Source organism: Quercus lobata, chromosome 7 (assembly GCF_001633185.2).
Source record: "Quercus lobata isolate SW786 chromosome 7, ValleyOak3.0 Primary Assembly, whole genome shotgun sequence".
NCBI lineage: Eukaryota > Viridiplantae > Streptophyta > Magnoliopsida > Fagales > Fagaceae > Quercus > Quercus lobata.
The window spans coordinates 38787175-38802210 of NC_044910.1; the positions used below are offsets into that span (position 1 = coordinate 38787175).

General features: G+C 34.1%; 3 protein-coding genes across 3 annotated transcripts; 1 reads left to right on the plus strand and 2 right to left on the minus strand.

Moving 5' to 3' along the window:
• Nucleotides 1-585: 585 nt before the first annotated feature.
• LOC115953960 (60S ribosomal protein L10a) lies at nt 586-3449 on the minus strand. The gene is made up of 5 exons (XM_031071796.1): nt 3354-3449; nt 2971-3220; nt 2072-2237; nt 977-1182; nt 586-890 (listed from the first exon to the last, which is right to left on the minus strand). The coding sequence occupies exons 2-5, from the start codon at nt 3193-3195 to the stop codon at nt 837-839; spliced, it is 651 nt and encodes a 216-aa protein (XP_030927656.1). The 5' UTR covers nt 3196-3220; nt 3354-3449; the 3' UTR covers nt 586-836.
• Nucleotides 3450-7530: 4081 nt separating this feature from the next.
• Nucleotides 7531-10386, plus strand: LOC115952019 (putative transcription elongation factor SPT5 homolog 1). The gene has a single exon (XM_031069118.1). The coding sequence runs from the start codon at nt 7531-7533 to the stop codon at nt 10366-10368; it is 2838 nt and encodes a 945-aa protein (XP_030924978.1). The 3' UTR covers nt 10369-10386.
• Nucleotides 10387-11301: 915 nt separating this feature from the next.
• On the minus strand, nt 11302-14775 carry LOC115954098 (cytochrome b-c1 complex subunit 9-like). The gene is made up of 3 exons (XM_031071967.1): nt 14424-14775; nt 13618-13665; nt 11302-11584 (listed from the first exon to the last, which is right to left on the minus strand). The coding sequence occupies exons 1-3, from the start codon at nt 14547-14549 to the stop codon at nt 11534-11536; spliced, it is 225 nt and encodes a 74-aa protein (XP_030927827.1). The 5' UTR covers nt 14550-14775; the 3' UTR covers nt 11302-11533.
• Nucleotides 14776-15036: the final 261 nt, after the last annotated feature.

Here is a 15036-nt window from a genome sequence, read left to right on the forward strand (position 1 = left end):
GTTAAATTTTCAGATGAGGTTCTGTGTTCGTGAGGTTTTTTTTTGGGTTGTTGATCTACTCTGGTTTTTTTTTTGGCTTTCTGATCTCGATTTTGTGTGTTGTTGGTGGTTGTTTTTTGGGTAGTTGGTGATGGTTTGGAGGTTGGTGATTTGGCGGTTGTTTTATGAGTAGTTGGTGGCTGCTTTTTGAGTCTTTGGTAGTGGTTTGGTAGCTGATAGTTTTGGTGGTGGCAGTGGTTTGTGTGACTGTGCTTGCATTTGGTGGGTTTTGAGAATTAGGAAAAAAATTTCATTTTACAGTTAAACAAACACTGAAAATGATTTTTAGAGCATTTCATGTATACAATCAAACACGGTAAAATAAAAATATTTTAGTGAAAATATTTTTCATATAAAATATTTTACATTTGAAAATGTTTTACATGTAAAATATTGTCATCATTAAAAAATCAATTAAAAAAAAAACTTCTTAGGTTCCTTCTCTCAATTGGTAAGGCAATGAAGCTATCTTATCATATGAGAAGTTCAAACATAAAAAATAAAAAAAATGCCCACGTTTATGAGCATAATAATAACAGAACGGACTTGAATCAAATCACGCCACTAAACCATACCAAAAACAAACATAAGAAGCTTTCTTTGCTCAACCAATAACATCAACTTTAAACCAAAATATCATCATTAACTAAACTTTGAAGCTAAAGAATCCAAAACAAAAGAAAACAAAAAGGACCTCAGGAAAATTCCCCAAGGAATGTCTTGCGAACATAATGCTCAAACGACAATTCACTCATGCTGCTTCTCCTACATAACTCTCACAAACAGCAAAAATGGACTTAATAAAGGCGTACAGCGCTCCCCATGGTACTCTTCAGGTTCAAGCACCTCACCTATTCAAGCACACACCAAATGCACAAAATTGATTACCGCTGAACAATGGGAAGATAAACACTAAGAATGTTTTTAATCAACTTACATTTTGCCAATTTTTCTTCAACAATGAAACAAGGAAGTTGACACTCATTTGCACATTCTGGAAGATTTGCTTTTCCTCCATACTGCAATTTCCGACAGCAACCCCCATACAAAGAACCTTCTTGAGTTGAAACTTCACCATTGCTTTTGTTTCATTAACCTTTGACTCCAAGGATTCTTGATGAGTCACCAGTGTTGGAAACTTACCTGCATTCACATCCTCAGTGATATAAGAAAGATACAGAATAGTAGCCATCCTATGTACAATGAAAATCAAAACAAAAGGTTGGGGACCACAAAGAAAAGCCTGCTAATCAGTCGAATAAAATTCTGTCAGTATTTTGCATTCCAAATTTTCAGAAGACCAAATTTATTTATAAAAAAAAAAAAAATCAGAAGATCAAGTTATTAACCAGTGCACCAGTAAAGGAAAGGCAGATCTGTGTCAAACTAAGACTTAAGAGCATGTACAAAAGTTTTCTGGAATAACCGCAGAAAAGAGTGTAAATGGTAAGGTTGACAACTAAACAAACTATTTTACAGTCCCTTGCCTTAATGCCTGCAAATAAACAAATCATGTGCCACAATCTGGACAATTAAAATATTTTCAATCACAAACAACTGATTGAAAGACATAAAAAGCCACCAAACTTCCTAATTTCCAATTAAAGTTCTATGTATCACCTAGCAACTTGGCACAATGAACTAAGCAACCCACCCACATTTGCAAAACCCATACAGATCACACAGAAGCACCAACAAATGACCTTTTGAGATATAGCAATGTCAAATAAGGACCACCTATTGCAGAGTCAAGACGACATTAGAAAAACTCAGAACCACAAAAGAGCTTCTTATGCATCACCAAACAGCCCACCCTTATTTACAAAATTCATACAGATCAAACAGAACCAACAAATGACATTTTGAGATATAGCAATGTGAAATATCGACCAACTACTTCAGAGACAAGACCACATTGGAAAACCTCAGAACCACAAAAGAGCTTCTTAAACCACAACCAAAAAGAGAAGTTGACCCCATTGTTTAACAACAAAAAGAGAACCAAAAGCCAAAAAACATAAAAACTACTTGCCTGCCTTGTTAAGACCAGGACCCAAAAGACGAGGAATTAGCTTAATCACAGACTCAGATGCTAAAAAGGCATGGTACTTCTTGGCGAGCTTCTTCACCAGTTTCTTGTTCTTGTTGAGCTTCTTCAGCCCTTCCACATCCATATACTCCAATCCCACCTTCTCTGCCTGTATTTACAATAACAGAAACATCAAATGAACCATTCAGCATTGCGGTACAAGCAACAACTCCAATGACCATTTCATATATACATCCTAAAATAAATAAATAAATACACTTAAAATTTTTAGGTGCAATGTCATATATACATCCAAAACTAACTTATTCTTAGGCGTTGAACACAAAGCTCTCCAATTAATTTCAACCATGTTGTTCATTAGCCAATGTGGCACACCCATTCATAAACAACACCTACGGTTTGTTTGGACAGAAGCATTTAAAGCAAAGGATTTGGATTTCAATTTTTAGTTTAAATCTAGGAAGCACAAACCCTTCTTTTAGGGTGTCATACCCATGTCGTATCCTTGTCATACCAGCCATTTCGTGTTATAATTTTTCAGAAATTGCTCGTGTTGCTGTGTTGTACCCATGCCCGTGTCCGTGCTTCCTAAGTTTAAATAACTCAAATGGGATGTGATATGTCAACAACAAAAAAAACAAAGATTTGATTTTTACTAATATGTGAGTTGAAATAACGATAAAAAAGATTCCATTTCAAATCCATTGCATCACAATTGTTTTTACATTGAGCAAAATCTAAAAAATTCACATAATAACAAGCAATTGTTCTTCAAATCCAAATGCAAACATAAGGAGTTGTAACTAAGTTTGACCCACAATTACAATATATACACAAAAAGTAGAAATGAACGGAAATAGGGTTAGAAAAAAAGAGTGGACCTCTTCAACGTGCTGAGCATCACCAAGCATACAAATCTTCATCTTAGGGCGAGGAATGTGAGGGAGCTTGACGGAGCCACTGAAACGCTTGTCTTTCTGAGGGTCGTAGTTCTTCAACCCGATTTGGAGCTCAATGGTCTCCGTGAAGTTGCGCTTCTTCTCCTTCGCATTGTTCACCACCTGCGATATCACCTCCCTCAATGTATCGCTCTGGAGCTTACTCATCGCTATACACCTTTTTCAAATGCCTCTGCAAACAAAGATTTTTTGTTAAACAATTTTTGGAGATCAAAGATGTTATATAGAGCTTTGCAATGAATGTGAGATTGAGAGAGAGAGAGAGAGAGAGAGAGAGAGAGAGAGAGAGAGAGAGAGAGAGAGACCTGAAGAGAAGGGTTTTGGGAGGCGGTACAGAGAGTGAGCGATGGCAGAAGAGAAGTATAAATTTGCGCATTTGGATCTTATAAATCAAAACCCTAGCCACGTCCCGAGAGTTCAAGAATACCATATTGTAAATTTGATCCTTTATATTTTGGATTATTAATATTTTGCCCCCTTATATTTAAAATTTATATTTTCTTCCACAATATACTCAATAGCATATAGTGGTTGGAGCCAAATAATAAAGACAAGGCGAAAATACACTTTTGATCCCTACATTTTGGGTCATTTTTCAATTTGGTTCCTAAATTGATTTTGCTCCTAGGTCAATCATTGATTTTTTTAAATCATTTTTAAAATGATCCCTGTCGTCAACTCAGTAACAGAAAAATCTGAGGTAACAAACGGAGTACATAAGTGGTATGTTAGATGCTGATGTGGCTAATAAAATAACATCAATAAATACCACGTCAGCATCCATGTCAGCATTTTAATGACAAGTTAGCATTTTAATTAATAAAAAAATAAAAATAATTTTAAAAAATTTTAAAAAAATCAAAAACAAAAAAAGAAAAAACTTTTTCAGAAGAACATTGTTCTCCTTCTTCCCCACGACATGAACTTCATGTTTCATGTTCTTCCCCAAATCAAGCCTATAAACATGACATCACTACTCAAAATCGTGGAAGAGGAGATAGTCGGGGCAGAAAGAGAAGAAGATGAAGAGTTGTCGTCAAAGATAACGTAGTCGACCCGAACGACGACGTTGTCGACTTGAGGGACGAGAGAGTGGAAGCAATGCGAAACAACGCAGCATCGACCCAAGGCTTTAACATTGCCGATCCTGTTGAAGATTAGAAGGAGGATAGAGTCGGGAAGACGGTCGAAGTGGTCAATGTGGGATTGTAGCTCCGAAAACGTCAAATTTGACATTGTGAAAAAACGTAGGCTGGTTTGTGATCTAAATTCGTTAGTAGAGGAAGTGGGTTTGGTGTAGATTTGGGAAAATATAAGCCATGTGTTTCTGTTTCTGCTTTACTTTCAAATTAAGATAAAGGTTTATTCAAAGCTTTTTTTGTTTTATATATATACATATTTGTTAGAAACAGAAATAGAACAAAACTCTTTTTTCGATTTGCAAAGATTTGGAGTTTGAAAGATGTGAGCTAGGAATTGGAAATGGCGGTGGAGAATGGGGATTTATTATTAATAAATCCAAGAAATTAGTTGGGTTTGATTTACTAGAGGTTTATGGGTTTGATTTCTTGGATTTATTGGGTTTGATTTACTGGATGTTTGTGGTTTTGATTTCTTAGATTTATTGGGTGGTTTATGAGTTTGATTTCTTGGATTTATTAGGTTTGATTTATTGGATGTTTATGAGTTTGATTTGGGGAAGAACATGAAGCATGAAGTTCATGTTCTGGGGAAGAAGAGGAACAATGTTATTTTGAAAAAGTTTTTTTTTTTTTTTAATTTGTTCAGCTTAATTTAAAATTTTATTTTTTTATTAATTAAAATGCTAACTTGTCATTAAAATGTTGACATGGATGCTGACGTGGTATTTATTGATGTTATTTTATTAGCCACATCAGCATCTAACATGCCACCTATGTACTCCGTTTGCCACCTCAGATTTTTCTATTACCGGGTTGATGGCAGGGACTATTTTAAAAATGATTTAAGAAAATCAAGGACTGACCTAGGAGTAAAATCAGTTTAAGAACCAAATTGAGAAATGACCCAAAATGTAGGGACCAAAAGTGCATTTTCGCCTAAAGACAAATATCATTTTTCAAATAATAAGAAACCAGTATATAACCCTTAACCCGTGCATATGTAGTTATGCACTATACAATTAAAAACAATTACAATTACACTCATATATGGGTTCAAAACTTCAAATTATATATACATGAGTTTTACTCCCTTTTTTGTTTTTTTGTTTTTTTTTTAATTTATTGGGTTTTTGATGACTTATTTATATTAAACTCTTCGTTTTTTGCACAACATTAATTCACTTCGAACTAAAATTAAAAAAATTCAAATAAGACACATGGCACAAAATTAGATAACAATTGAAATCCAATTTAGAATCTAATTAAACTTTCTCTTAATTTTGACTTTAATTCTGTATATAGATTACACATAACAAGGACAAATATCATTTTCTTATTAGAGGTTGGAACCCTAAACTTCAAACATGTTCTAAGCTAAATTTTGTCCTCATTTTAATAAGAAATGTTATATTCACAACATTTCACAATAAATCCTAAAGTGGCAGGTTGTTATTGGCTGTTATTGATGGGCATAGAAATAATTTCAATTGTGAGTTTAAATTAGAACCAACAACAATTTACCACCTAGAATTTATTGTGAAAATATTATTGATGTAACATTTCTCTATTTCAATAATTAGTAAGTCATTTCTTTAAAAAAAATAGTAAGTTATTTAATATTTTAACTTGAAATAAAAAATAAATTAACAATCTTGATAATTAATAAAGCATAAAGTAAAATCACATTAATTAATATTGTGTCCTATGAAACATAAAAATAAAAATTTACATTGTGTGATACAAATATCTACCTGGCACAAGCATTTTATGTAGGATGTTAGTTTAATTAAATTAAGACACAAAATTATGATAATGACCAAAATAATTTAAATAAAAAATAATTTTTTAGTTGAAAATTTTGAAAATAGAATTTTATTGAAATTAGGATTTAATTTTTTTTTATATACAATATAGAAATTATACTCTATTCTAATTTAAGTGTAACATATGTGTGTGAAGCTCCCTTTTTGAGACTTGAATTTTAGCCCTTATTGCTCACCCCACAATAACTTTATATTTATAAAATGACCATCACGCCAAAAGTGTGAAGCTCCCTCTTGAATTTAAAATTTTTTAAACTTATATTATAGAGTTCTACTTAAAGTTTTTATTTTTATTTTTTATCATAAAATAAACTATTTTTTTAGGGAATAAAATCAACTATCTTAATAATTCATAAGTCATGAGGAGTACATCAATTTATGATGTTTCTCAAAAAAAAAAAAAAAAAAAAAAAAATCAGCATCAATATATGATATGATATGATATGTCTTTTTTTTTTAATAGGTATAACCTTAAAAGTAATAAAAACTAATAAACAAATGATCTTTAAACTAAAAGCAATAAACAACACTATAAATTTAATATAATGAATGCCTTTTTATTTATTTATTTTATACAAAATATAAATTTTACTTTAACTTAATCTAAGTGTATATATGTGTGAGTCTTCCTCCTAAAAATTTGGAGTCCATTTGGTTGGAGAAGTGGAAAAGCGGGAGGATAGAAAATATTTTAATTTACCTCCTTTTTGTTTGGTTAGGAATGGAAAAGTTGATGGATGAAAAAAATGAGTTTGTATAAATTTACTTACATACCATTGTTAAAAAAAAAAAAAAAAAAAAAAGTGACAAACAAGGCAAAAAAAAAAAATCACCTAAATTTATTAAAAAATAAAAATCATATCAAGAAAAAAAATTCACATCTAGTTAAAAAAAACAACAACAACAACAACAACAACAAATCACTATCTCAGGAATCCAAAAGGAAAAAAAAATAAAGGAAGAGGCAACGTTTATTTATTCAAAAATATGATTATTCAAGAAAGTCTTAACATTGCCTTGTGACAGTGGACCCTAAAAAGAACATATATAATTTGATTAAACAGATTTAGTTTATTTATTATTTTAAGATCAGATTAAACAGAATTATTAAATTATATAATAAGAATAAACCCTTTAAAAAAATATATAATAATACTAAACCCTTAAATAAATATAAATAGATTAAAAAAAAAAAAAAAAAAAAGAAAGAAACCTGCTAACTTTTTCCGTTTTCTAAGAATAAACCCTTTAAAAAATATATAATAAGACAAAACCCTTAAATAAATAAATAAAAAGAAAAAGAAAAAGGAAAAAAAAGGAAACCACTAACCTTTTCCGTTTACTACTTTACTTGAACCCCAAGCACAATTTCCTATATAAATACGGCCTCTCTCCTCATCTTCACTCACCGACCCAAATAAACTCACTCGCTCCCATTCTATAAAACCTAGGGTTTCACTCTGAAAACCCACAAAGTTTTTTCAAAAGAGAGAGAGAGAGAGAGACATATAGAAGAGATGTCGCGCCGTCGTCACAGAGAAGAGTACGAGGAGGAGCAGGAAGAGAGAGCCAAATCGAGCAGGAAGCGCGCCAGATCAGTTTTCATAGACGATGTTGCCGAGGAGGATGATGATGATGATGAAGAAGATGACGACGATGAAGATTTTGATGGGGGCAGAGGCAAGAAGCAACAGAAGAGGAAGAAGAGTAGCGGCTTTCGATACATAGATGATGAGGCACAGGTCGACACTGACGAGGATGAAGAAGAAGGTGAGGATGGCGAGGATGACTTCATTGATGGCGGTGCAGATCTTCAAGATGATGGCGATGATGATGATCGTCGTAGAAGAATGTATCGTCGCCCATTACTGCCACGAGAAGATGAAGAACAAGAAGAAGATGTTGAGGCTCTTGAGAAGAGAATCCAAGAGAGATATGCTTTGCGCGAAGAGTATGAAGGAGATGAAGAAGGTGAAGTAGAGCATCAATATTATTTGCCTTCTGTTAAAGACCCGAAGCTGTGGATGGTGAAGTGTGCGATTGGACATGAACAAGAAGTGGTTGTTTGCTTGATGCAGAAGTGTATTGATAAAGGGTCTGAGTTGAATATAAGGTCTGCTATTGCTCTTGATCATCTCAAAGGTTATGTCTATGTTGAAGCAGACAAAGAAGCCCATGTTAAGGAGGCTTGCAAAGGTTTGCGCAATATATTTGCTTCCCAGAAAGGAATGCCTAAGCTTGTTCCTATCAAAGAGATGACCGATGTTCTTGCGGTTGAAAACAAAGCAAAAGCAATGGATCTTTGTTGGGTCAGAATCAAGAATGGGACATACAAAGGAGATCTTGCAAAGGTGGTGAATGTTGATAATGTGAGGCAAAGAGTTACTGTGAAATTGATTCCAAGGATAGACTTGCAGGCTCTTGCTGTTGGAAACAAATCGGGTTCGAAGGGTAGAGGTGTTGTTGTTCCTCCTCCACGTTTTATGAACATTGATGAGGCTAGAGAACTGAATATTACTGTAAAGCGCGGTCGAGATCCAATGACCGGAGATTATTTTGACAAAATTGATGCCATGATGTTTAAAGATGGTTTCTTGTACAAAAAGGTATCGATGAAATCAATCAGCTCTCAAAATATAAAGCCTACTTTGGATGAAGTTGAAAAGTTTGGTGATATAACAGCCAATTTATCAACTTTGTTTGCAAATAGAAAGAAAGGGCATTTTGTGAAGGGTGATGCGGTTATTGTTGTCAAGGGAGATCTCAAGAACTTGAAAGGATGGGTTGAGAAAGTGGAGGAAGATAATGTTCACATCAGACCAGATATGAAGGGCCTTCCTAAAACTATTTCTGTGAATGAAAAAGAGCTTTGTAAGTGTTTCGAACCTGGGAATCATGTCAAGGTTGTCTCTGGTACAGTGGAAGGTACAACTGGTATGGTTGTTAAGGTAGAGCAACATGTCCTCGTAATTTTGTCTGATACAAATAAGGAACACATTCGTGTATTTGCTGATAATGTTGTGGAAAGCTCTGAGGTAATTACTTCTGGTACTCTCACAAGAATTGGGGACTACGAGATTCATGATCTAGTGCTTCTAAATAATAAGAGCTTTGGTGTAATAATTGGCATAGAAAGTACGGAAGCTTGTCGAGTTCTCATGGCAGTTCCTGACATACATGGTCAGGTTGCTCTTGTGAAATTGAGAGAGATCAAATTCAAGATTGATAAGAAAATCAGTGTGCAAGATCAGAATCAGAATACAGTAGCTACAAAAGATGTTGTGAAGATCGTTACGGGTCCTTGCAAAGGGAAACAAGGCCCTGTGCAACATATATATGGAGGAGTCTTGTTCATCTATGATCGCCATCACCTTGAGCATGCTGGCTTTATCTGTGCTAAAGCCAATTGTTGTGTTATTGCTGGAGGATCACGTGCCAATGGTGCTAGAAATTATGGTGCTCAATCTCGCAGTAATCCTCAATTGTCAAATAAATTTTCTCGAGGGCATGATGATTTGGTTGGTAAAAGAGTGATGATCCGGCAGCCTCTTTACAAAGGCTGCCATGGGATTGTCAAAGAAGTTACGGGCTCATTAGTTCGGGTTGAATTGGAGTCACAGACTAAAGTTGTCACAGTTGATCGCAAATTTATCTCTGAAAAAAGGAATGTGGTTGATTATAATTCTACCCCATATCGCGGGAGTGAGACTCCAATGCATCCTTCTCGAACTCCTATGAGGGATAATATTCCTGGAACAACACCAATTCATGATGGCATGAGAACACCTATGCGTGATCGAGCATGGAATCCTTATACACCTATGCGTGATCAAGCATGGAATCCTTATACACCGAGTACTCCACAGTATCAACCAGGAAGTCCTTCTCCATATGATAGTAGTTCTTCTCCTTATGTCAATGCTCCTAGCCCTTACTTGCCTTCAACTCCAAATTCAGCTTCCTATCTTCCAAGCACTCCTGGAACTGGTGGTCTGGATACAATGTCTCCTGTTATAGGTGGTGACAATGAAGGACCATATTTCATGCCAGACATACTGGTAAATGTTCGCAGGTTGGGAGAGGAAGAATCTGCTGTTGGAATTGTTCGAGAGGTGCTTATGGATGGGTCTTGTAGGATTGTTCTTGGCGAAAATGGTGAAACCATGACAGCTCTTCCTGATGAAATGGAGGTGGTGGCACCAAGGAAAAACGACAAGGTCAAAATTATGGCTGGTGTGCAACGTGGTACCACTGGGAAGTTGATTGGTGTGGATGGCAGTGACGGAATTGTGAAGGTGGATGACTCTCGTGACGTTAAGATTATAGAATTGGTTCTTTTGGCAAAACTAACATAGCCATGATTTAACTTTTGTACACTGTAAGAATTGATTATTAATTTTGTATAAAGGATTTATGTATGATTCAACTTTTAGCTTAAGTTTTTAATTTTGTTCTTTTATTTGTATTGAAAGAAGTATTTTAATTTTGTTCATTTTTATTTGTATAGAAAAAAGTATGAAAAAAAAAAAGTTTAGAAGTGTGTTCAAATTTTTTGTTAGGTGAAAAAAAAAAAAAAAAGTTGATAAATGGTTAATTTGACCTGTAAGAGACCAAATAACTAGGTCAATGTCAGAGTGAGTTTCAGTTAACTCAACAGATTAAATCTTTAGAATAAGAGATAGTAGATGCCATAAGTTAAAATTCTCTAAAAAAAAAACTAGGCCAATGTCATAAAAATAACAACTTATTTTAGACATAAGTTTTTCATCCTAACACAGTTGACCCGACCAATTTCTTAGGTTTAACTATTGGTCATATTTGAACATTTTGAGATAATTTAGCTAATTTCTTGTTTTGGGATTTCTTTAGTCACTTTAGAATAATCATATTGATAATTACTGTAAAATTGTGCATAAATAAATAAACCAAACGTCGTTATTTCACATTACTAAACATTATCCTAGCAATGTGAGTGTTACATTACAATTATCCAAATGCCCCCTAGCAACTTTCCCTCATTTAATTGATAAAATAATATTAATAATAATAATAATAAAAACTTGCCCCCCCTTCTATTATCATTAAATCAAACACCTGATTTTGTCTTCATTTCGCAATCGGTTTCTGTTTTTTTTTTTTTTTCTTCTTCCTTCTTTTTGTTTTATTTTAAAGAGTTCAGAGAATACAAAACATTCATATAAATATGGGTTCCACAAATTTTCCTTCATTTTATAGTAAAATCAGCATCATTATCATATCAATCATAAGCAGATCACCTGATAAGAAACTGAGACGGTAAACGGAAAAATACAATGTTCTCATAGAAATCATTGTAGCCATCCAGAATTTATACCAATTCAATATTTCCAAAAAAGCCCAAACTATGCTTGGAAAAGATGTCTAATGCACACAGGCATATTACACTTATTGCAAACATGCAAATGCTACCTAAGCACATAAATGCTTCAAATTGCCAAAGGTATGGGACTTGAAAAACGCCGAGTAGAGGTATTTAAAAAATCATTCTTCTGCAGGCCTTTGACCCAAAACTGGAATGTCTTCGTAACGTTTCTGCAGCATAACAAGAAATCAAATCAAATATGGACGTAAAACTAGTAAATACATTCAACAGCAATTAGATGTTACGTTATAACAGGTTATATTAACTGTCAAGCAGATTTTCTACTAGCACATGCTATTGAATACAAATCAATTGTCAACTGGATATACTTCAAATATATTTCCTTCAGTTTCAAATTTATCAATTTGGTAAGGTATTCTAATTCCTAGGTACAGCTGGTTAGATTCTCCACTTAAGAGTTGGCCCTGTAGGTTTAAGTGCCTGCTCAAGCTTAATGCATCTGATCTTATTGCTTCACCACATGAAGCCTCCATATTTAAGTTTCAATTATACACTGATGCACATAAATTCAAGCCAATAGATAACTAATAGCAGGCAGCATTACAATCTAAGACTAGTGAAGTAAACAGAGCATTATACAATACTATAGCTGAGAAATTATAACTACTGCACAAGTGTTTCTGGCCTGCACAGTAGAATATAACTTCAACTTTGCCAATTAGAGGTATATAATACCCAAACATTAATTTGGCACATGTCAGATGACACCAAAGGTATTTAGGAGCTTGAAAAGGCGTTTGAAAGTAGATTATGAGTTTATGACTTGTATTTTATTATGCTTTTGGGAATTAAATAGCTCTAGTCAGACTTCTTATAAATTTTACTTAATTTTAATAGGGGTAATCTTGCAATTTTCTGGTTTACATGCATCAGTTATACTAATGGTCCACTGAGTCTTATTTTTATTTATTTTTGTTTTAGTTTAGTTATCTAGTTTGAGCTTCATAGTAGAACCCCTCTTATTAGGATTTCAAGAAGTCCATATTTTGGGGTAATTACACTTTACCACCATAAACTATATCTCAATTTACAATTTGCAGTTAGCACCCTAAACTCTCAGAATGCACGGTTAGCACCCTAAACTATAATCCGTGTTACACTTTGAAAAAAAACCTGATGTGGCAATAATTTATTGGAGGGTACAAATAGTAGGTTTTACACCATATCCTACAAACAATCTAATTTGTTCTTGGGTTACTGTTCACTTCCCTAGAGCGGAAGGCCGGCAACTCAATTTCCCCTTTGTTTCATCCTCAAATCCTATTATTCCTTTTTACCATTAAAATTTTATTTCCTTCTATTTTCCAACCCCTTTCCATCAATAAACCCCTAATCCTAGCCAACCCAAATCCAATAAACCCACTCCCATGTAAATTCCAGCAATCTAAATCTGTCAATTCAACCTTTGTGTTGCTGTCTCATGTCATATCTACTTTATCAAATTTACATCTAAGGAAAATTTTATTTCTTTCTTCCAAGCTTACACTGCACACAAGTCTAACAAGTCTAAAACTTAAATCATTTCAATCCATTGCAAATAGAATAAGGGAAACAAAACAGTTTGCAATAACAAGGCCGAAACTGATAGGATTCAAGTGAATCAGAAAGATCAGGGTCAAATCCTACTATACAGTAATATTCAATAATATGATCTGAACTTGAATTGTATTAAAATTTGAAACCCAATTCAGATTGGCTTGTCAACAAAGATCTAATCATGACCATCCTGATGTTACGATGTACAACCAAGGGCTTGAGTATCCAAACATTTGCAAGAACTCAACCTAATCAAGACATGCAAAACCTCAGGCCATACAGCAAAAACCAACCATATAACGAGACAAAAAACAGAATGTGAGTGAAATCAATGCAATCAATAAATAAAAGGTTTACGATTCTATCTTGTACAATGCTCTGTACATAACAGAAATTTATACAAACTTGTCAGCAGATGGCATTAGCAAGTCTAACTCATTTCAAACACTACAGCTCAACCATAGCAGGTCCAGAAGAAAGGAAAAAAAGCATCATTTCTTAAGCCCACATATCTTCATATAGCACACAAATAGACTTTTGTGTGCTATAATTATAAAGCTTTTAATGCAGTGTAAAACTCAACAGTGTGTAAGAGCAAGCAAACAAACCATAAATGTAAATTCTATTATAGTAATAGATGACATACCCCAACATTGTTCATTTCCCAGAGTTTATGAACTCCATAATCCACAGCCTGCACCCAGTTATGAAAATATTAGAAGACTTCTCATATAATTCTTCTTTTAATAACCGACAATACAGAAGCAAATAAAATTTTAGCAATAACATCGAACGGGACACTCTAATTACCCAGTACCCAAAAACTTCAGTATGAGATTCAATGTAATCCAACCCTCTTAAAGCTTCTATTTCAATCCCCACAAATGACAAAAAATGACCTTCATTTCCCAGTCCTCTATTTATGTACTAACAATATGTGCAGCGCAAAAACAGCATTTTTGATTGGGACAATAATTATCTTATTTGGTATGTACAACTTCTCTCTCATGACATGTGGATTCGACTGCGTGATGCATATATCTGATATATGAGATACTTTCTCGTTATTCACACACCCATGGGGTTTCGAAACCATGACCTCACTCTCCGCCTTGCTTTTTACAAGGGGAGAGCTCATTAGCACAAAGTGATACTAAAAATTTTGAATCTGAAACGTACGATAACCTGTCACTACAGCAACCAAAAAATAAATCTCAACTTTACTGTTGGGAAAGATATTAGCTTTCAAAGGTGATATTCAGTAATTTCTTAATAGTCCAATCTAATGGGTTTCAAAAAAAAAAAAAAAAAAAAAATTACACAACCATGTTATGGATCTGAACTCAAAGCTAGACCTATCAAAGTCAAAGAATATCATTTTCCTAGTCTCTCCAATCAGATTTCTCAGCAGAAAAAAAATGAAATTGAAATGCGAAAATTGAAAAAGCTGACCCTTTCTCCGAAGTAAGCGCCGACGACGACGAAGGTGACGTAGATGGAGTTGCGGCGCATGAGCACCTTGTAAAGCCCTTCGAAGATGCCTCCTCCGGCGGTGCTTCTTCTAGCAGCTGAATCCATGGCGATTTTGGCTTTGCTGGGTCTCTCTTTTGCTCTCGCTTCTGAATCTTTGATCTTGTTCGCTAGGGTTCAGTGAGAGCTCTAGCTCGCTCGGCCTTGATTCGATGAATGAAATGGAGAATTGGGAATTTGGGAGGTTGATTTTGTAATTGTCGCAGTCAGCGTTTCTGGTTTGGAGAGAGATGGACCGGTTTATGATGGGAATATTCTTCTGGGCTGGGCTTATTGGGCTTTCTGGTTGTACATTTTGGACTTTCATTAACTTTTTATCTCGTTGCGGGTGGGTTTTTTCTTTTTCTTTTTTTATGATTGGAAAATCTTCTATAGAGGTAGTTTTTCATATTTTTTAGTGTTTGATAGTATAAAAAAAGATTGGTCAACGGAAAATTATTTTAGTCAACAAAAAACTCTTATAAAACTAAGGCTTATTTTCTATAGGTTGTTTTTCAAAAAAGAAATTTGGAAAACAATCTCTCTCTCACACAAT